Source organism: Salvelinus fontinalis, chromosome 7 (genome assembly GCF_029448725.1).
Source record: "Salvelinus fontinalis isolate EN_2023a chromosome 7, ASM2944872v1, whole genome shotgun sequence".
Taxonomy (NCBI): Eukaryota; Metazoa; Chordata; class Actinopteri; order Salmoniformes; family Salmonidae; genus Salvelinus; species Salvelinus fontinalis.
This window is the reverse complement of record NC_074671.1, coordinates 42,298,067-42,321,574: the sequence shown is the minus strand read 5'-3', so window position 1 is coordinate 42,321,574 and position 23,508 is coordinate 42,298,067. Positions and strand designations below refer to the sequence as shown.

The window sequence follows — 23,508 nt, the reverse complement described above, 5'->3', positions numbered from 1 at the left end:
CCTGTGCGCATGTGTTTCAGCCTACGTACGCGTGTGCAATGTGCCAGTAACCAATTCCCAGCCAGCTGCCAGAGGTCAAGAGGTCAGAGGCTGGCTGGAGCAGCTGGCAGGAGCTGGGGCTGCTGGGATGAATGAAGACATTCCCAGCTGTTCTGGGATCTGTGCTGTGGTGTCGGTCGGTCTTTCTGTCTGCCTATAGGGAGACGTTGAGCCTGTGCACAGGTCGGGTGTGGATTGGACAGCTCTATACTCACTGTGCTCTTTGTTCCCTAATAGGTGCGTGTTATGCACACTATGTCTACTATGGACACACTACGGTTAGACACTGATGCTTAAATACTAGGATAGCGAGTAAAAGAGACCGAATAGTACAAATATAAACGCACAGCAACGTTGTTATTGAGCCGATATCCTAGTTGCCAAGTTAGTGTTACTCAGCAAGGAGATTGAGGACTTTTAACACATTAATGGGTTATGTCTATGCTGGGTGACTGCACTTCTATTGTGAGTGTGTGTGGCTGTGTTTTTTTTTTACCCTAGTCTCTTTCTCTGTCTAAATTGGCTTAATGATTGCCAAATTTGAAAATCAAACCCAGAAATGATACCTGCCCACGATGGACAAACTGGTGGTTGTTATGAGCCTGGAAACTATGTGTTACTCATTACCCAAGGATATTAATGATACACTTTCAACTGTTCTGCCTGCTGTTATGGAACCCTGACCTGTTCACCGGATGTGCTACCTGTCCCAGACCTGCTGTGTTCAACTCTCTAGAGACTGTGATTATTATTATTATTATTATTTGACCCTGCTGGTCATCTTTGAACATCTTGGCCATGTTCTGTTATAATCTCCACCCGTTACAGCCAGAAGAGGACTGGCCACCTCTCATAGTCTGGTTCCTCTCTAGGTTTCTTCCTAGGTTCTGGCCTTTCTAGGGAGTTTTTCCTAGCCACTGTGCTTCTACACCTGCATTGCTTGCTGTTTGGGGTTTTAGGCTGGGTTTCTGTACAGCACTTTGAGATATCCGCCGATGTAAAAAGGGCTTTATAAATACATTTGAATAATTTGATTTGATATCAGATAGTCTATGGTTACAGAGCTAGTGGTTATCATACATAAATGCCTATTTATTCCTGCATCATACATTTCCATAGTGATTTGCGTTTCCAAGGACCATGCACAACAGAAATGAATTGTATACTATGTGCCATTTGGCAGAGCTACATAACAGCTCAGTGGGACAGCGTATACAGGAAACAATCAAATAGAGCAAGATCACAAGCTAGATGATGATCACATACAGCGCCTTCAGAAGGTATTCACACCCCTTCTCCACATTTATTTGTTACAAAGTAGGATTTAATTGTTGCGTTTTTGTCAACGATCTACACAAAATCCTCAAACGTGGAAGAAAAATCAATTTTTTTATGAATGGAAAATACAACACTATCTTGACCAGATAAGTATTCAACCCCCCTGAGTCAATACATGTCAGTATCCCCTATGGCAGCGATTTACAGCCGTGAGTCTTTCTGGGTAAGTTACTAATAATCTTTGAACGCCCGAGTTCTACAATATTTGCCAATTATTCTTAAACAAAGTTGTCAAGTTGGTTGTTGATTGTTTCTAGACAGCCATTTTCATGTTTTGAAATATATTTTCAAGTAGATTTAAGTCTTGGTTAGCAACTCCAGTGTATATTTAGCATTGTGTTTTAGGTTATCCCGCTGAAAGCCGCATTTGTCTCCCAGTGTCTGTTGGAAAGCAGACACTGGGAGCCAGAAGAGGACCAGGTTTTCCTCAAGGAATTTTAGCTCTATCCTGTTTATTGTAGTCCAAAAAACTCCCTAGAATACCCATAACATGATGCAGCCACCACCAATCTTGACAATATGAAGAGATTTGCCTCAAACATAATGCTTTTATTAATTTCTTCGCCACATTTTTTTGCAGTATTACTTTAGTGCCTTGATGCAAACAGGATGCATTCCGTACAGGCTTCTTTCTTTCCCTCTGTCAATTAGGATAGTATTGTAGAGTAACTACAATGTTGTTCGATCCTCAGTTATCTCCTATCACAGGTCTTTAAACTCTTTAAAATCATCATTGGCCTCATGGTGAACTCCCTTAACAGTTTCCTTTATCTCAAGCAACTGATTTGGTAGGAAGGGCACCTGTGTCTTTGTAGTCACTGGGTGTATTGATACACAATCCAAATTGTAAAATGAATAATAATGGATATTAATAATAATACCCATCTACCAATAGGTGCCCCTTTTTTTACAATCCATATGAAAACGTCTCCTCCTGCTCCACTTAGGAACCTTACTCTTGTCTGTATGTGTGGGGTACAGAGATGGAGTACCCATTTAAAAATCACTTTAAACACTATTGCACGCACACAGTGAGTCCATGCAATTTATTATGTGACTTGTTAATCAAATGTTTACTCCTGAACTTTTTTTGGCTTGCCATAAGAAAACGATTGAATACTTATTGACTCTTTTTATAGATAAAAAAAAATAAGAATTTGTTAAACATAATTACACTTTGACATTATTGGCTATTTTGTATAGATTAGTGGCACAATCTTAATTTAATCCATTTTAAATTCAGGCTGTTAAACAGCAAAATGTGGGAAAGGTCCAGCGGTGTGAATACTTTCTGAAGGCTCTGTATTTGCACAGTTAGGTGGCTGCTATGGGAGTAGGGCTGTTGCTGTTACTATGGAGAAACCTGCTGACTTCTAGCTGCTGCCTTTGGGTGGGAACATATCAGCTGGCCAGCTCCTCTCTTCTTTTCTCTCTTTCTCCCTCTGTCTTTGTCTTGCTTTCTTTCTCTCTTCACATCTCGTTTTCTCTCCTCTATATCTCTGTTAGTCTGCTTTCTCGTTCTCTCCTTTCTGCCCCCCCCCCCCCTCCTGTTTTAATTGGCTGCGTATGCCAGAGTCAATCTGAGTGATCCTCTCCTCCTACTCTTTCTATTCTCCTCTTTTCCTCTCTGTCTGCTGGCTGTCAGTCGTGCTTGACTGATGCTGTTTTGTCAGTCTGGCCCTCCCACTACTCATATTATAATGGTCCATTCCCTCCCCTATCATCTCTCTGTCTTCCTCTCTCCCACTTGCCCATCCTTCCCTTTTTATCTGCTTATTCCAGGAAGTGCTTTGTTCTAGCTTTCATTTAATGCCACAAAGATGGCAAAATGTCTCTGGATTGGATCTCTGCTTCATTGTATGCATTTTGTTGATTTTTATCTAGGCTGTATGTCATTTGTGCGTTTTTCCCATTGATGATATTACCAGGGGATGTTGATATACTGTATGACGTTGAATCAAAGCAAGGTTCATTAGGCACTAAACCTTCGGGTACCATCAGAACATGTCTACGGTATGCCCTAATGAACACAACCTTGGCCTGGAGTGAGTTCCTCTCGATTTACTCTCCCGGGCACAAAGGTTCCATGGCCTGTATTCATGCTGATCTAGGATTAGGTCCTCACTGTCCATGTAATCTTATTCGTTATCATCTGAAAGGGAAAACGGATCCTAGAACAGTACTCCTACACCAAGACGCTTTTTGAATACGGGGCCAGGAGTGATCCACACCCAAATTTACTTTAGACTGTTGCCGTTGTCAATGGATCTCTTTCATAGCCAGTGTGGAGACGATAATCTCCTTTTTGCACACTGTATGAGGTTGTAGCCTACTAGCCATATACAGTAGTCTCACAGTTATGAACTGATGACGTTCTCCGCCTATATGTTTTTAATGATCTCTTTGCTCCCCCCTCACTGTGCAAACGGCCCCTTTCATTAACCGACTGAGCATGATGGACGAGGCCTGTTTGCCCAGAGGGGATTAGGGAGACAGGGGGAGAAGAGGGGATGGAGAGGGGTGAAATAAAAGAAAATGAGCACTGCCGTGTGCCCTGAAATAGCCGCTATTCATTCGTCCACGCTCACCGGCCTGCTTTGTTGCGCAGGAGATCAAAGCACTTGAGAGCAGTAATACCAACTATGTTTGGCCAACTCATATAACCCCTCCCCACCTCCTACCATTTGGGAGAGTCCAGCCACACCCATATCTATTTTCCTCTCTAGAACAGGACCCAAGGCCAGGGGTGACTCACCCACAGGAACAGTGGGGGTATTGTGACATGGGGTGGTGTCGACAGCTGTTGAAGCAGACTTTCTAAATTTAGTCCGTGTTAAATGTTATAGACTAGACTCATGTGTGCATGGTAAGGAAAAACAAGCCACTGTCATCTATAGCAGCCTTAGTTTGAGATGCTCGCGCGCACACACTTCCCAGGGGACAATTTAGCGGTGCTGTGAATATGGGACCCACTCTTTAATGGGCCATTACCTCACACACTGGAGTGTTTTTCTTAACCTAGCAGGCCTCTCTAAATGTTTTTTGTTCTTGGTGTTAATTTTTGTTCCACCCCCTCAGGAGACTACAGCTGAGCCCTACCAAACTCACAGGAATGTGCCCCCCCCCGCCCCCCCCTCCCTTTTTCATCTACCTCTCCAGAATGGAATAGTGGGGTTAAAGGGGAAATTCAGCATTTTACAACTTAATATAAGACTGTTACTCATCCTGTATGGCTTAGTTGGTAGAGCACGACATTTTCAACGCCAGGATTATGGGTTTGATTCCGGGTGCCACCCGTAAGTATACACGCATGACTAAGTCTTTTTGGATGAAAGCGTCTTCTACTTGGCATTTATTATATTAAATTCCCCTGTAGCTGATTTTCCTAAAATGTTACCATTGTTGTAATAAGAGTGTTTTTTTTTCTCCTTTGAGATTTCATTCATCGTGATACGATGTGACGTTGATGCATTTTTGGACCTGAAAAGGCTCTCTACATTGGGGTCAGGATGGAGTTTGTAGTTTGAGAGACAGAGCAAATGAGTGGCAGAGTGAGAAATAGTATTATGGCTTGGTCTGTGTGTTGTCTGGCTGTCATATTTTTTCTATGGAGGATGCTGTTGAGACGATGTGTCACTGCTGCCACTGTTTTATTAGCCCCTCCGTCCTTCATGCATCAGACACGCACAAGGGAGTTGGTTGTGTGTGTGAGAGCATTGTGCGGGTGGGTGGGGTACGACGCCAAAATTAGACTACATCCACACCCATTTAGAAGTTTGGTTTATGGAAATGTCTATTCAGCCATTACTCATGATGTGTTTTCATACAGCTTACGGCATAGTCACAAACGCTACAGCGTCCACCTTTTTAAGCTAGTGTAGGAAGGTGAGCTGTGTGTGTGTGTGTGCGCGCGCATTCACGCTTACCATGGTCTTGTTCAGTGGGCACGAAACGACCGAGAGCATTCCAAAACTAAATGATGTACTATCTGAATCTGAACTTGTTCAGTAAGAAACAAGACGCACTCTTTTTCCGTTGCAAAACTTTCTGCTCCTGTAAGCTCTCATGAACAGGACCCAAGACAAGACTGAGAACAACCCAAATTAACAACAGTGTTCTGTTCCTACTCGGATGCAAAGTGAATTAACAAAGAGACTGCAGAGTTCCATGTAATCTTATCTATGATGTAATGGGCAATTCCACAGTAACAAAATGATGACACAAATAGCACAAAACGTCATTCTGTTACCAAAATTTGCATCTGTACTGTTCTTCAAGTAAATGTGTTTTTGTAAAATTCTCTGTGCAAATTGGAACTCTGGAACTCTGCGGTCTCTTCATTAATTCACTTTCGGTACATATTCAAAAGTTTGGGGTCACTTAGAAATGACCTTGTTTTTGAAAGAAAAGCAACATTTTTGTCAATTTTTAAAATAACACCAAATTGATCAGAAATACAGTGTAGATGTTGTAAACGACTATTGTAGTTGGAAATGGCTGATTTTTAATGGAATATCTACGTAGGCCCATTCATCAACCATCACTCCTGTGTTCCAATGGCACATTGTGTTAGCTAATCCAAGTTTATCATTTTAAAAGGCTAATTGATCAATAGAAAACCCTTTTGCAATCATGTTAGCACAGCTGAAAACTGTTGTGCTAATTAAAGAAGCAATAAAACTGGCCTTCTTTAGACTAGTTGATTATCTGGAGCATCAGCATTTGTGGGTTTGCTTACAGGCTCAAAATGCCCAGAAACAAATACCTTCCTTCTGAAACTCGTCAGTCTATTCTTGTTCTGAGAAATGAAGGCTATTCCATGCAAGAAATTGCCAAGAAACTGAAGATCTCGTACAACGCTGTATACTACTCCCTTCACAGAATAGCGCAAACTGTCTCTAACCAGAAAAGAAAGAGGAGTGGGAGGCCCCGGCGCACAACTGAGCAAGAGGACAAGTACATTAGTGTCTAGTTTGAGAAACCGACGCCTCACAAGTCCTCAACTGGCAGCTTCATTAAATAGTACCCGCAAAACACCAGTCTCAACGTCAACAGTGAAGAGGCAACCCCGGGATTCTGGCCTTGTCCGTAGAGTTGCAAAGAAAAATACATATCTCAGACTGGCCAATAAAAGATCTAGATGGGCAAAAGAACACAGACACTGGACAGAGGAACTCTGCCTAGAAATCCAGCATCCCAGAGTCGCCTCTTCACTGTTGACGTTGAGACTGGTGTTTTGCGTGTACTATTTAATGAAGCTGCCAGTTTCATTCTATTAGTGTGGAATTGTCCAAATGCCTTCTCACGTTCTTTCTTGTTCCCTCCCCCTATTCTCGTCCTCATTCTCTCTCTCTTTCCTTCCCTCTCTCTGCCTAACTCTCCTTCCATTCTCTTTCTCCCTACTTTCTGCTCTATCAATCCTCATCTCCTTGTTTTTGTCCATTCTTTTGGAAAGGGGGATACCTAGTCAATTGCACAATTGAATGCCTTCAACCGAAATGTCTTCCGCATTGAACCCTCTGAATCAGTGTTTCAGGGGGAGTGTTTCAGGGGGCCTGCCTTAATCGATGTCTACGGCACCCGAGGAGCAGTTGTTGTTGGGGGTTAACTTCTTCGCTCAAGGGCAGAATGCCAGATTTTTACCAGATTTTTACACCTCAGACATTCGAACCAGCGACTTTTCTGCTTACTGGCCCAGCGCTTTTAACCGCTCTGCTACCTGACGCTTCTTATCTCTCTCCTTCCCTCCCTCCTTCCCTCCCCCTCTCAAGTATACTTAAATAAGGTCAATTGGTTTGCATGTGAATCATGAGTGGCTAGCTGATTTCTATTCAGATTACACGGAAGTCAACCAAACACCTAGGTTAAACACTGTTCGACTAGGCTACATGCTACATAACATCAGTCTGCATTTATCTGTGTCATTTGAGATTCATGTAGTGTTTAAAATTCACATTTATACGGCTTGTGGGGTGTGTGTGTGTGTGGTTATATACAGATGCATAGGCTACAGGTTAGGGTTCTACACCTCCGGACTTGACTGTCAGTGAGCATCTCATGTATGACCTTTGACAACAACATCACATCCTGTCCCTTCTCTATATGAAACACTCTTCGCCCTTGCCCAGCTTGAGCACTCAACAGTACATTGACAGTTTGTGTGTTCTGTTCTCTATTCCTAGCCTCATGGTTGAGAACTGGAAGCCAGCCATTACGTTCTTTAATTTAGAGCAGTGCTTTTCCAGGACAGTTCCCTCAATCTCTCTCCCCCTTTCTCCTTCTTCTCTTCTCGCTCTCTCCCTCTATCCCCCTCCTCGGAGGCACAGGCCAACCCAAACTGGTGGCCTAGTGTGAGGAAGACGTGTGTGTTTCCTGTGTACCCCTCCCACTGTGGCAGAGGCTTAACACCACAACATCCCCAGTGGGGCGACCTCTGAACCCTGAGGTGGCCCCTTCGCTCTGACTCCGGTGGTGATGGGAGACAGATGAGGGAGTGTCATGCTCAGGCTTCTCATAGGCACACAAGCCTGGAGAGAGAGTGATGGAGGGAGAAAGAGACACGGGGAGAAAGAGACACGGGGAGAAAGAGACACGGGGAGAAAGAGACACGGGGAGAAAGAGACACGGGGAGAAAGAGACACGGGGAGAAAGAGACACGGGGAAGGAGTGAAGGGGAGGGAGGGAGTGAAGGAGAGGGATTTATTTTTGTTTTTGTGATAAATCACATAGAACTCACACACCCACACGCTGTGTTTTTCAGGTAGTGGTGATGCCCCCGGTTGTAAATCAATCATGCCCTTAGTAGCAGGTGTTCTAACAGCTTTAAGTGAATTAGCACCTGGGACGTGGATTTAAACGGTGCAGCCAACTCTCACGCGTTGGACGTGAGATGCATTTGACCCTCTTCACACACCACACCTTTTTATTTCTCACTTATTGAAAAAAAGTACTGCTTTTATTTTCTACTTAATCCAATTCGGTGCGTTTAACTTATCAACTGTGCTTGAAAATTGTTTGGAAATGGGATCATATTCATCTGCAATTCTATATCATGAGCATTCAAGGAGCGGGACACTAATCCGGATGCTTATAAGAAATCCTGCTATGCCCTCAGATAAACAAGTAAAGCGTCAATACAGGATTAAGATTGAACCCTACTACACTGGCTATGAAGCTCGTCGGATGTGGCGGGGCTTAAATTATTACAGACTACAAAGGGAAATCCAGACGTGAGCTGCCCAGGGACGCAAGCCTACCAGACGAGCAAAATGCCTTTTATGCAAGCAACACTGAAGCATGCACGTGAGCACCAGCTGTTCTGGACGTCTAAGTGATAACGCTCTCGGTAGCAAGACCTTTAAACAGGTCAACATTCACAAAGCTCCGGGGCCAGACGGATTAACAGGACGTGTACTCAAAGCATGCGCGGACCAACTGGCAAGTGTCTTCACTGACATTTTCAAACTCCCCCTTCTGAGTCTGTAATACCTACATGTTTCAAGCAGACCACCATAGTCCCTGTAACTAATGATTACCGCCCCATAGCACTCATCGGTAGCCATGAAGTGCTTTCAAAGGCTGGTCATGGCTCACATCAACATCATCCTGGATACCCTAGACCCACTCCAATTCGCATACCGCCCCAACCGATCCACAGATGACGCAATCTCAATCGCACTCCACACTGCCCTTCCCACCAGGACAAAAGGAACAGCTATGTGAAAATGCTGTTCATTGACTACAGCTCAGCGTTCAACACCATAGTGCCCACGAAGCTCATCACTAAGCTAAGGACCCTGGGACTAAACACCTCCCTCTGCAACTGGATCCTGGACTTCCTGACAGGCCGCCCCCAGGTGGTAAGGGTAGGCAACAACACATCTGCCACACTGATCCTCAACACAGAGGCCCCTCAGGGGTGTGTACTTAGTTCCCTCCTGTACTCCCTGTTCACCCACAACTGCGTGGCCAAACATGACTCCAACACCATTAAGTTTGCTGACGACACAACAGGGATAGGCCTGATTACCGACAATGATGAGACAGCCTATAGGAGGAGGTCAGGACAACAACCTCTCCCTCAATGTGAGCAAGAAAGGAGCTGATCGCGGACTACAGGAAAAGCCGGGACGAACAGGCCCCCATTTAACATCGACAGGGCTGTAGTGGAGCTGGTCGAGAGTTTCAAGTGTCCACATCACCAACGATCTATCATGGTCCAAACACATCAAGACAGTCGTAAAGTGGGCACGACAAAACCTTTTCCCCCTCAGGAGACTGAAAAGATTTGGCATGGGTCCCCAGATCCTCAAAGTTCTACAGCTGCACCATCGAGAGCATCCTGACCGGTTGCATCAATGCCTGGTATGGCAACTGCTCGGCATCTGGCCGTAAGGTTCTACAGAGGGTAGTGTGAACGGCCCAGTGCATCATTGGGGCCAAGCTTCCTGCCATCCAGGACCTATATAATAGGCGGTGTCAGAGGAAAGCCCATAAAATTGTCAAGTCTAGGACCAAAAGGCTCCTTAACAGCTTCTACCCCCAAGCCTTAAGAATGCTGAACAATTAATCAAATGCCACCAGACTTTTACCCCCCCTCCCCCCCCCCCGCCCCTCCATTTGTTTTGTACACTGCTGCTACTCGCTGTTTATTATCTATGCATAGTCACTTCACCCCTACCTACATGTACAAATTACCTCGACTAACCAGTACCCCCGCACATTAACTCAGTACTGGTACCCGCTGTATATAGCCTCGTTATTGTTATTTTGTTTTTTAAATTGTACATTTCATTTTTGGTAAATATTTTCTAAACTTTTCTTGATGGTTGGTTAAGGGCTTGTAAGTAAGCATTTCACGGTAAGGTCTACACTTGTTGTATTTGGCGCATGTGACAAATAAAGTTACTATGGCAGCTTCACCTGGGAGATCCTTCATTTTCCTGCCACTGCACTGTGTACCCTGACAGATTGAAGGTTGTAATTGGTTTAGTATGGGTTTAGCCAAGGCAATTGGATGCACATCTTATAAAGAAACGCCTCTCTATGCTGTGGCTGGTGTGCAGCTAAAATATAGACCAATGATTGTGCATAGCAAGGACACTACTGTTATTCCACATCATTTTTATTATTTTCACTTCCCAATTTTTCTAGTGTAGTTGGGCTATTTGAAATCGAATATGCCAGCTTGAGTCTTTTGCCCCCAGAACAGCCTCAATTCGTTGGGGCATGGACTCTACAAGTTGTCAAAAGCATTCCATGGGGATGCTGGCTCATGTTGACTCCAGTGCTTCCCACAGTTGTCAAATTGGCTGGATGTCCTTTGGTGGGTGGACCGTTCTTAAAACCCAGTAGCGTTGCAGTCGATGACACAAACCTCCTCCCCTTCATCTACACTCATTTTGAAGTGGATTTAACAAGGGACGTCAGTAAGGGATCATAGCATTCACCTGCTCAGTCTGTCATGGAAAGAGATGTTCATAATGTTTTGTACACTCAGTACAAAACATCATAGGTTTAACCTAGATCATAGCTTTCACCTGGATTCAACGGCCAGTTTATTAGGTACGCTCATCTAGTACCAGGTCAGTCCTCCTTTGCCTCCATAACAGCCTGAATTCTTGCTGCAGATTGAACGGCGATACAACTGGTTAAATAAAATAACAATAGAAACTCATCCGCCACCAGCCTGTACCGTTGACACCAGGCAGGATGGGTTCATGGACTAATAGTGCTTACGCCATTGCTTACGCCCTTGGCATGACACACGGCCAGTTTATTAGGTACGCTCATCTAGTACCAGGTCAGTCCTCCTTTGCCTCCATAACAGCCTGAATTCTTGCTGCAGATTGAACGGCGATACAACTGGTTAAATAAAATAACAATAGAAACTCATCCGCCACCAGCCTGTACCGTTGACACCAGGCAGGATGGGTTCATGGACTAATAGTGCTTACGCCATTGCTTACGCCCTTGGCATGACACACCAGGAACTGGGATTCGTTGACCCAGGCAATGTTTTTCCACTCCTCAATTGTCCAGTGTTGTTGATTGTGTGTCCACTGGAGCCGCTTCTCCTTGTTTTTAGCTGATAGCAGTGGAACTAGGTGTGGTCGTCTGCTGCAATTCCCCATCCGTGACAATGATCGAAGAGTTGTGCGTTCCGAGATGCCATTCTGCACACCGCTGTTGTGCTACACCGTTATTTGTCTGTTTGCGGCCCGCCTGTTAGCTTGCACCATTCTTGCCATTCTCCATTCTCCCGTTTTCGCCCACAGGACTGCCACTGACTGGATGTTTTTGTCGCACCATTCTCGGTAAACCCTAGACACTGTCGTGCGTGAAAAGCCCAGGAGGGCGGCCGTTTCTGAGATACTGGATCCGGAGCGTCTGGCACCGATCATACGGTGCTCATTAGTCGCTTAGGTCACTCGTTTTGCCCATTCTAAAGTTCAATCGAACGGTAACTGAATTCCTCGATGCCTGCCTGCTTCTTTATAGCAAGCCACGGCCACGCAACGTTTTGCCAGTCATCCTCACCCAATGAAGATTTATTTTCATGAGATTTTTCTTTAATGTGGGGTAATTTGTAGAAATCAAATGTCACATGAACATATTCAAACCCCAAGTATTTGGGAAGCATAGATCAGGGGCGGCGAACCCTCTCGGAGAGCAACGTCCTGTGCAGTATTTTCTATGGTCCTATTGGTTAGACACTGCTACTAACTTTTAGTATTAGCATTTTCTAACCATAAACCAATGTAATTTAATGACCCCCAATTAGCATACTGAATGTCCTGCCCAAATAATCTCAAAGTAATTGAAGCCAAGTCGTGGAGAATCCTGACCTGTGATAATTTTAAGAAAATCGAAATCCACCCAGGTCATGGGCCTTAGCCATGTAAAAAAATATGTAGGATTGCAGGAAATTAGCTTTAAAACAATCTTTGGGAACCACCAGACCCCCGGTTAAGAGTGGAGCCGATGACAACAGCTTGGAGTGAGAATTCCTATCTTCAATAGTTGGCAGCACTGTTTAAAGCTTATGGTCAACAACCCAAAAAGTGTGTGTGTCTATAATTTTATTACAGCAAGGGGAGTGCTGTCCAAATACAGGTCAGACTACAGGAGGTGGCTGATAGCTCATCTCTGTACTTACTTCCCAAATGGCACCCTATTCCCTATATAGTGTTCTACTTTTGACCGGGGCCCATAGAGTGCCATTTCGGACGCAACAGTCTATATGATAGCACCAGCAGCGTATTTGCAAACAGAAAGGAGGCTTATTTTATTCCGTTTTTTTCCTCTTCCTCTTCCTGTCCTCCTCGGTTAGCCATGATGTCATGCTGTAAAGAAGCCCTGTCCCTGTAACAATGGCGATGCTGGGTTTTGATTGACTGCTGGGCTTGGGCGTTGTTATGGAACAGCCTGTGGGGGAAATTAGGCCATTTCCTGTTCTGACCCCCCCCCAACCGTCACCCTGTCCCACCACTTGCCGCGCGCACAGCTACTACATACACACAAACGGGTGTGTACCCTGTTCACTGTACATTGTGTATCTCACATATATGGTGGCCATGCCAACTAAATGGTTGACTGGGATGGCCAAGGGGTTTTAGGGGGGCGATGGTTGGGCAGCTGTAGAGACACAGTGTGGGAAGACTGTGTGCGTGTAACTGTCCATGCCTGTAAATTTGCACAGTCATATACACACAACAGTGGTTCTGTGTAAGCTAGCTATCTTGAATGTGTCCGCTCATGATCCGAAACAGCTGCTGTGCGTATTTTGCACGCATGAACTTTTGTGTGTTGTGAGTGAGTGTATAAGTGTCTGTCTGTGTGTTTATGGCCTGTGCCAGTGCCCACCAGGCCCACTCACACACTCAGCCAAACTAGGCCCAAATCACAGGCTGGTTAACCACAGGATGCTAACTGCAACTCAGCACAGCAGCCCTTTTCTCCCTCCCTGTTCTCTCTTCTTTCCCTCACTCTGATCCCTCCCTGCTCGCTCACTCTCTCTCCCTCTTTCCTTCCTCCCTGCTCCCCCTCTGTCTTTCTTTCTCCCTTCCTCTCTCACTCTTCTGCTCCTTCTTTGAGCCGTTAACACAGAAGAAAATAAGGATTTGGAGGTAGAGATGCAGCGAAGTATGTATGCTCTCTCTTTTCTCTCTGCTCTCTTTTCTCTCTGCTCTCTTTTCTTTCTGCTCTCTTTTCTCTCTGCTCTCTTTTCTCTCTGCTCTCTTTTCTCTCTGCTCTCTTTTCTCTCTGCTCTCTTTTCTCTCTGCTCTCTTTTCTCTCTGCTCTCTCTCTCAGGGGAATAAGAGGAGAGGGGATTTTCAAAGCAAGCTCTTCCTGCCTTTACTCTCCACTGCTCCCTCCACACTTAAACACATTGCTCCCCACTTTGAGACATTGCTATTAAGTTATGCTACCTCCCACACACACTCCAACATAATGCTGCAGAAAATGATACTGTACAGATACAAGCTCAGTGCTGATCTTGGATCAGATTGCGGGTCACACACAGCTTTATTCTCGTGGAATCTCAGGACTTTTTGAGTAAAAATGTTTGACCATTAACAATCATTTTTCCCTAACTCCTACACCTAACCTTAACCCTAACCCCAAAACCATAAACCTAACCCTTAAGCTTAAAATGGCATTTGAAAAAAGTGTTTTTCTACACTGTCAAGCCATTCGGGTGAATTGTTAGGACATTGGGGTCCTGATAAGGTAGGAAAACAAGTATACATACACACACAGTATCAAAAGAAGGGGTCAATTTGGGTTAGCCCCCCTATGTACCTGTAGGGGGTCCTGTTGTCTGGTACAGTCCCCTATCAAAGGGGCTCTCAGCTCGGTTAGGGGGAAGCACTATACCCCCTGGAAAACCAATGAGATTACCTTAGGCCTGAGCTTCTAACAGTCTGTTCCATCTGAATGGGCTGCTATCAGACCTGGCTTCAAATACTTGATTGAGCTCTCCTGGTGCAATGGAACCCATAGAATATACCCCAAACTGCAAACCTTCCCGCCTGGCACTCTAGGCAGGCTTGCGCAAACGTTCAAAGTATTTTAAAGATTTCAAATAGTATTTGAACACAGGTCTGGCTGTTGTAGGGGTTAATGTACTGTAGGAACACAGGGAAATATTGTGGGGATAACACTGTGCCTCCGTGTCTTTTAGGCTACTTTGTCACACACTGCTGCCATGCCCGTGATCCCATGTAGCTGTGTGTGTTTTGTTTCTGTCTCACTTCTCACTAGTTTGTGCGTGTGAAAAGCGAGGACGGGGGGGGGCGTAGTCATTGAAATCTGTGGTTACAGTTTAGTGGTAGAGGGTGTGCGTGTGTACAGTTGAAGCCAGAAGTTTACATACACTAGGTTGGAGTCATTAAAACTCGTTTTTCAAACACTACACAAATGTCTTGTTAACAAACTATAGTTTTGGCAAGTCGGTTAGGACATCTACTTTGTGCATGACACAAGTCATTTTTCCAACAATTGTTTACAGACAGATTATTTAACTTATAATTCACTATCACAATTCCAGTGGGTCAGAAGTTTACATACACTAAGTTGACTGTTCCTTTAAACAGCTTGGAAAAGTCCAGAAAATTATGTCATGGCTTTTTGAAGCTTCTGATTGACTCAAATGATGTCAATTAGCCTATTGGAGGTGCGTCTGTGGATGTATCTAAAGGCCTACATTCAAACTCAGTGCCTCTTTGCTTGACATCATGGGAAAGTCGAAAGAAACCAGCCAAGACCTCAGAAGAAATTTTGTAGACCTCCACAAGTCTGGTTCATCCTTGGGAGCAATTTCCAAACGCCTGAAGGTACCACGTTCATCTGTACAAACAATAGTACGCAAGTATAAACACCATGGGACCACGCAGCCGTCATACCGCTCAGGAAGGAGACGCGATCTGTCTCCGAGAGATGAACGTATTTTGGTGAGAAAAGTGCAAATCAATCCCAGAACAACAGCAAGGACCTCGTGAAGATGCTGGAGGAAACGGGTACAAAAGTATCTATATCCACAGTAAAACGAGTTCTATATCGACATAACCTGAAAGGCTGCTCAGCAAGGAAGAAGCCACTGCTCCAAAACCGCCATTAAAAAGCCAGACTACGGTTTTCAACTGCACATGGGGACAAAGATTGTACTTTTTGGAGAAATGTCCTCTGGTCTGATGAAACAAAAATAGAACTCACCAAAAAAACGAATTCACCCAACTTATTATGGGAAGCTTGTGGAAGGCTACCCAAAATGTTTGACCCAAGTTAAATAATTTAAAGGCAATGCTACCAAATACTAATTGCGTGTATGTACATTTCTGACCCACTGGGAATGTGATGAAAGAAATAAAAGCTGAAATAAATCATTCTCTCTACTATTATTCTGACATGTCACGTTCTTAAAATAGTGGTGAATCCTAACTGACCTAAGACAGATAATTTTTACTAGGATTAAATGTCAGGAATTGTGAAAACTGAGTTTAAATGTATTTGGCTAAGGTGTATGTAAACTTCCGACTTCAACTGTACGTGACCATGTGTGAGGGAGTGTTTTCTTGTGTCCCACTGTGTATGGCTGTGCCTCCCCATGTCCTCATGGAGCCTATCACTAGATAAAGATAAGATAGCATTCCTCTGACTGGATCCCATGCTGTGTTTTCGCTCCTAAGGTTGTGTGACACTAATACTCCACTAAACTGTCTCCCTCTCCAACCAGGAAGTGATGCAATAGGAACAGGATGTGAAGGGGTCAGCTATTACACCAATATGCTTCTGTCTGCACGAGGTTGGAGTGGATCAGAAAGGAGTGGGGTCAGAGATTGGTTTAGTCACAAATGTGGGTGGGGTTAGGGGAAGGGGCTTTGGTGACGCGTGTGTATGTGCGCGTGCACAGGGGCTTTAAAGGCTTGTAGTGTCACTGGCTCAAGTTCTATCGGTGTGGCATTTAGTCATGACACTGCACATGATTTACACACTGAGAATCATTATCCCAGCAGTGTAAAAGGTGGGAAATAAATAAATCACCTATTTTCTAATCTTTCCACAAGAGGGCGCTCTGTCATTGTCATTAGATGGCACAATGAGGCTCTGTGATACGAACACCATGGCACTGTCCCAAGTGGCACCTCATTCCCTTTATAATGCATTATAGAGCCCTAGTGCACAATAAAGGGAATAGGGTGCAATTTGGGACACAGTTCATGACTGGCTGTGGCTGACAGTCGACTTTGACTCTCATCCAGCATGTGCTATACTGTATCTCGTGCAGACAACAGGGAATAGCCTCCTGCCGTTGCGCAGCCGTATCTCTCCACATTATAGAGCTCTTTTTGGCGGTTGCCATGGTAACACGTAAGAAGCTTGAGCTGGTGACGTTGTGGATTCATCACGGCCACTGTGTGATGGAATTCTTTCTTAGTAAATGTGTCTGCGTATGCTTGTGAATTTAAATGTTTTAATCCTTTCAACTGTAATGGGATTCCTGTATTCAAATGAGGTACTCTGTGTGTCTGCCTCCAGATGGCGGATATGTCTGATGATGAGCTGGACCACGGGGCAGAGGAGGAGGACAGTGATAAGGAAGACCAGGACCTAGACAAAATGTTTGGCGCCTGGTTGGGAGAGCTGGACAAACTCACACAGGTATTGCAGTAGGGGAGGATGGGCGTATCCTGGTAGCCATGTCATGGATACCATATCGTGGCAACGGTATCCTAGCAAACCATATCCAAGTAACCATATTCTAGTGACAATATCATAGTAATAGTATCCATGCAACCATGTCCTAGTAACTGTAACCTAGTAACCGTACCCTTGCAATCGTATCCTCGTAACCGTATCTCGCCAACCGTATTATCCTAGTTTCCCACCCATTCGCTGTGTCATGTTAGCTTTCTTCCACTTCCTTCAAACCTGTTAAAGTCTGGTATTGTTATGCATTAAAGACATGCTCCGGTACTCTGTATCATGTGTAGTAGAGGTCGACTGATTTTATAACGCCGATACGGATTATTGGAGGACCAAAAAAAAGCCGGTACCGATCAATCGGCCGATTTTATTTATTTTTAACATTTTTTTTTATTAATTACAACAATACTGAATGAACACTTATTTTAACCTAATATAATACATAAATAAAATGAATTTAGTCTCAAATAAATAATGAAACATGCTCAATTTGGTTTAAATAATGCAATAACAGTGTTGGAGAAAATAGTAAAAGTGCGATTTATGCCATGTAAAAAAAATCTAACGTTTAAGGTCCTTGCTCAGAACATGAGAACATATGAAAGCTGGTGGTTCCTTTTAACATGTCTTCAATATTCCCAGTAAAGAAATATTAGGTTGCAGTTATTATAGGAATTATGACGTGTCGACTATTTCTCTCTATACCATTTGTATTTCATATACCTTTGACTATTGGATGTTCTAATAGGCACTTTAGTATTGCCAGCCTAATCTCGGGAGTTGATAGGCTTGAAGTCATAAACAGCGCTGTGCTTCAAGCATTGCTAAGAGCTGCTGGCAAAAGCAGTAAAGTTTGAATGAATGCTTACGAGCCTGCCGCTGCAAACGGGTGGCAACCCTAAGTCGAAATATTGCTGTTACATTGCACAACCTGTGTCATAATTATGTAAAATTCTGTCAAGTTCGCAACGAGCCAGGCAGCCCAAACTGTTGCATACACCCTGACTGCGTGCAATGAACGCAAGAGAAGTGACACAATTTCCCTAGTTAATATTGCCTGCTAACATTAATTTTTTTAAACTAAAATATCTACGTTTAAATAAAATATACTTATGTGTATTGATTTAAGAAAGGCAAAAGATGTTTATGGTTAGGTACATTCGTGCAATGATTGTGCTTTTTTCGCGAATGCGCCATTGTTAAATCATCCCCCGTTTGGCGAAGTAGGCTGTGATTCGGTGATAAATTAACAGGCACCGCATTGATTATATGCAAAGCAGGACAAGCTAGTTAACCTAGTAATATCATCAACCATGTGTAGTTAACTAGTGATAATGTTAAGATTGATTTAAGATTGTTTTTTTTATAAGATAAGTTTAATGCTAGCTAGCACCTTACCTTGGCTCCTTGCTGCATTCGCGTAACAGGTGGTCAGCCTGCCACGCAGTTTCCTCGTGCATTTCAATGTAATCGGCCATAATCGGTGTCCAGAAATCCCGATTACCGATTGTTATGAACTTGAAATCGGCCCTAATTAATCGGCCATGCTAATTTAATCGGTCGACCTCTAATGTGCAGTTCATACATGCATATTCTGAGAAGAATTACTGTCTTACCTCAATTAGCCATGGAATCCCTAGTTTGAAAACAACTGTTTTCTGGAATCTGTGTGGTGCCATTTTCCCTACATTTACCTCCACGTGGGCCAGTCCCCTAGCAATTTGACCTTCAACCTCTCGCCATTTGAGTGACAGCTAGCAAGAAACACACACAGTAGAGCGAGAGGGCAATAATTTGTGAGGTAGTACGCAATACTGGGGGACTATTCAGAACTAGTGGCTAAAAAGTATCAGAGAATATCTTTAAGCTAGTGGTGATTTTGATAGTGTGATTTGTCCTCTACAGAGTCTGGATGACGGGAAGCCACAGAAGCCGGTCCAGAAGGCCCCTCTCAGACAGGAAACCAACATGGCTAACTTTTCGTACCGCTTCTCCATGTACAACATCAACGGTAAGACACACACTCAGACCTATATGCCCTACTTACTTCCTGAAGAGCATGGTGTCTGTGACATGCCTGTGTGACCCACACCACCATTGCTTTACTGCTGTGCAAAAGTATATTTTCAACCGTCACACTTTCATGAAATCAATATATTAGCTTCTGTTTAGTGTGTGTGTACTAGCATGTGTGTGTTTACAAAATAATGTGTATTCACACTCCTCTTTTCCCCCTTTTTTACAGAGGCTCTGAACCAGACGACAGAGACCGTAGACCTGGATGCCCTGATGGCTGACCTGTGTTCCATAGAACAGGAGCTCAGCACCATCGGCAAGCCCAACACCGGCACCGCCCGCCAGGCTAAATGTCAACAGCGATGCCCGGGGGGTCGCAGCGCCAGTGTCAAGCAAACAGGCAGCGGTGGGGGGAGTAGCAGCGGGGGCAGCACCAGCAGTAGTACCCGGGCGTCACCGGCCTCCACCGTCCGAGGGGGCAGCTCCAACTCCCACGGGCGCCCGTCGGCATCGAACTTCTCACTGGACGACATCACGGCCCAGTTGGAGCAGGCGTCACTCAGCATGGACGAGGCGGCGCACCAGACTTCTTCCTCCTACTCCTCGACCACCCTCCGGCGCCCCTCTGCGACTTCCTTGTCCTCGCAGCACCGGAGGACGGGCTCAGTGGGCACGGTTAGTGAACACGAGGCGGGGGGCCACTCCTCGAGGTCCAGCGTTAATTCTGCATCCGCGTCCAGCATGGACTCCCTGGATATCGACAAGGTGCTGTCTAGGACAGTAGGAGGGCCCGAGCAGGAAGGGGGTTCACAAGGCCCCCAGCCGCCACAGGGCCCAGCCAGTACTGAGGTAACACACTCCAATCTTCACAATCCTGTTTTCCCAATTGTTTCCTAAAAAACTAACTAAGATGTACCATGAATAGCAATATCTCTTCGTGAAACATTATTACCACTGATAGTTTGTTCATTTCTATCCTCTGTTGTCGTCTGTATGAGAGTCAGCCTGCAAACAAGGCCCAGTTATCTCCGCCTATCAAAAACCTTTTTCCATGTGCAGGCTTTTAGTTTGGGTAGGGTAATGATTGCCGTTTATGGGGCATTGTGGGACTTCCTTTATTCAGACTAAAAGGGTGGGCTGTCTGTCTGAGTTATGACAGTGAAAGGCTGTTTGGTTAGGGGGAAAAATAAACTGCTGCAGTGGTTTGTTTGTTCAAACATGTTGAATGATGATGAATGGTATGATGATGAATGGTATGATGATGAATGTGTGTGTGTGTGTGTACGCACGTCCTCTCGAAACCACCCTCTCTAGTTCCCTGCATGGTGTTTTGAAGTCCCAACTGCATGTCAAGTGTGCACCGTACAACTCATTGTATTACATTTGTTTGCTATCCGTGTAACACACAATGTTGTGTGTGTATAAGACCCATTGGAAAGTGTGGTATTTACAGCACAGTGAGTGAATGCATTGTAATCACTGAAGTCTGCATGTGTGATATGGATTACAATGTATCTACTGTACCCGTTTTGCTGTAAACTCAACCTGCTTGACTTAAGTGCGGGAACTTAGTTTAGGTTTACAAGATGGAAAGGAGAAAATATATATGCCACTTAGCTTTTATACAAAGCGACTAACAGAACAGTGCATGCATACATATACAGTATGTAGCACGTTATCACTAATTGAACCCACACCCTGGCATCGCTAGCGCTGCACATGGCCACATATAGAATCAGTATGCAATGGAGAGATTGAATTTTATTTATTTTATTTTTATTTTACCGTTATTTTACCAGGTAAGTTGACTGAGAACACGTTCTCATTTGCAGCAACGACCTGGGGAGTAGTTACAGGGGAGAGGAGGGGGATGAATGAGCCAATTGTAAACTGGGGATTATTAGGTGACCATGAGTGGAAGGTAAGGTGTTGAAAGGAAAATGTGAACATTTTAAATAGAGAAAGAGAGCTTAACGCCTACATGAATAAAGTGCACCTTCCCCGTCCCCTTGCATGTTTACTGTGTGTGTGTGTGTTTGCATCCTCTCTGCACCCATAATGCACCTCCCCGTTTCCCAGCATGCCTCACTACTGCGACGGGCCAATGGTAAGCCGGCCAGACGGCAGCTTGACTTCACCTCACGGGAGGATGAAGTAGATCTGGACACTGTAAGTGTGTGTGTGTGTGTGTTTTGGAGAAAAAGCAAGACCTGTATGTAGTTTACAGTAGGTGTGTGATTGTGTACAGGTGAGTATTAGCAATCACCTTCAGTAATCACAGCAGTATCATCTTTAAAAAATGTGCTTTTGATAAATCGTCTCTCTTCCCCATCCACAGCGATCTAATATGACTACCACCACAATCAATGCTCCAACTTTTGGACCTCTCTTGCTTCCACACTTTAACCCCCCCCCACCCTTCAAAAGCATTTTTAATGAGCCATTGAGAATCATTGCCCTGACTGTCTTATCTGTTTCTCTCCTCACCTCTGCGCCACCAAGCACTCTTATCTGGACAGAGAAACGTCCCTCATTCTGAAAAGCATTGCAGGAAAGCCTTCTCACCTGCTGACCAAGGTGACGCCTCATTCGCTTGCTTATGCTCGCTCGTGATTGAACGACACCTCTTTACCATCTCCCTAAGCTCCTCCCACAGTGCCAACACCCACCCACAATGCTCGATTGACCTGATTTGGCTTGTTTTACTTCTATCTCATCCTTCCGTAAGCTTTCTTTTCTCGCCTTTCTCCTGTATGCAGCCCCTGCTTATATCCCTCCTTTGGCCATTATTTCCCCTCGTGCTCCTCCCTGTGCTGATGTGTCCATTTTATTACCTGCACTCCTTTCCTCTAGTAGGGGGAAAGAAATGTAGGGTAGGTAACTGGCACTGCGGCTCAGTACAGTTTTGCACTCTATCTAACTTCACTGTCATGACAGTCTTGCAGACAGACCTGGGCCATATACGCTTATGTAAAATACTTTCAAATGTTCTTGACTTGATTTGCCTGGGACAATAGAACCACGATAATCCCAAAAGTGCAAGTTCCAAGCGAAACCAAGCACACCTACTGACCATACTTTTCCTGAGTAGAATTTGAAAGTACTTGACATGCGTTTGACCCAAATCTGGAGTGTTGTTTATAATAACCCCATACATATGGGCTGCGTTCAGTTGCACTAGGTCTGGAGCATGACTGCATGCCTGTGTGCGTCGACTCTGATATGTGCCTGAGCTTAGAGAAATGGCGCTGGATGTGTGTGTAACTCTGAACGCTCCCTTATATATTATGAAGTCGTTGATGTGTGAGCCACTAATGCTATGGTATAAACCAGTGTTCCTCAACCTGCGGTCCACGGGCCGGATCTGGTCCTTGGGATGTTGCTTACCAGTCCCTCGGGTGGTTAGTTGTCTGACACTGATTCGGTCAACTTTCCAGTGCTCTGTTTAATGGAAGTGGTCAACCAGGGAAGAATGGTCATTTTACGTAAACAGTAGCTTGTAGCCCCCTGGTCCAAAAAAGGTTGAGAAACACTGGTATCAAGGTTGGTGTCAATTCCATTTCAATTAGATCAATACAGGAAGTTAACAGAAATTCCAATTCCGATGTTCTTTATTGTTTCTTACTGAATTGAGACAATGTTCATGGAATTGACCCCAACCCTGTCTGGTACGGTAAGCATGATTCTGAAACCAACAGGAGCCAAGACTTATACATGCTTTCCTCCTCATGGTTGTTAAAAGGCTACTTAGCTGAAAACGTCAATGGATTTGACCTGACCCTCCTCTCCAAAGCTAAAGAGAAATAACAAGCCCCGTCATTTATAGATTACTGACTGGTCTGGTGCAGTGAAATGACACAGGGACATTTCCATGAAGAAAATAAGCAGCAGTGTAGTACGTTTAAGATATTTGTCTCAGAAATTGCTGGCCTGTTTCATTTAAATCGGCCTAATCCTCTTTCGGGTTAGAAAAGAGAGTTGCTCTCTCCCCCTCTCAGTGCTCCATTATTCCTTCGCTCTCTTTTTCTCTCTATCATATGTGTTTATTTATCCATCATCTTTAATCTGGAACCCCTACTCCCCTCCCTCCCACAGCTTTGCACAGTAAAGTACATTCTTGGCATTTGTTTGATGGTTGTGTGTCAGATGTTGACTTTGGTGGATTGTAAAGTTGGCCACTTTCGATCATGATTTATTTAGCCTTCAAAACAAAAGCCGCTGAGCCAAGTGATAGTCCTGGGATACACAGGGAGCAGTAGTGATAGATACTGTATTCCAGGGTGTAGTATGGGGATATACTGTATTTCTGTCAATGTTGTAAATGCCACCATTTTGACAGGAATCTCTCTCTATTGTGATGCTTCAACATTGTTTTAGATGCACAGACCCAAGAGCGTTTGTTTTCAG

General features: G+C 44.5%; 1 protein-coding gene across 5 annotated transcripts in view; it reads left to right on the top strand.

Annotated features, from left to right (window-relative positions):
• raph1b (Ras association (RalGDS/AF-6) and pleckstrin homology domains 1b) overlaps window positions 1–23,508 on the top strand; it is a 68,000-nt gene that overhangs the window by 23,345 nt on the left and 21,147 nt on the right. For 3 of the 5 annotated variants that reach the window (XM_055929324.1, XM_055929322.1, XM_055929323.1), the window contains 5 exons: window positions 16,918–17,040; window positions 18,991–19,096; window positions 19,331–19,950; window positions 21,181–21,270; window positions 21,604–21,678. In XM_055929324.1, the coding sequence (XP_055785299.1) occupies window positions 16,918–17,040; window positions 18,991–19,096; window positions 19,331–19,950; window positions 21,181–21,270; window positions 21,604–21,678 (1,014 nt within the window). The remainder of the gene's footprint in view (window positions 1–16,917; window positions 17,041–18,990; window positions 19,097–19,330; window positions 19,951–21,180; window positions 21,271–21,603; window positions 21,679–23,508) is intronic. The other 2 variants (XM_055929326.1, XM_055929325.1) reach the window with 2 other exon arrangements.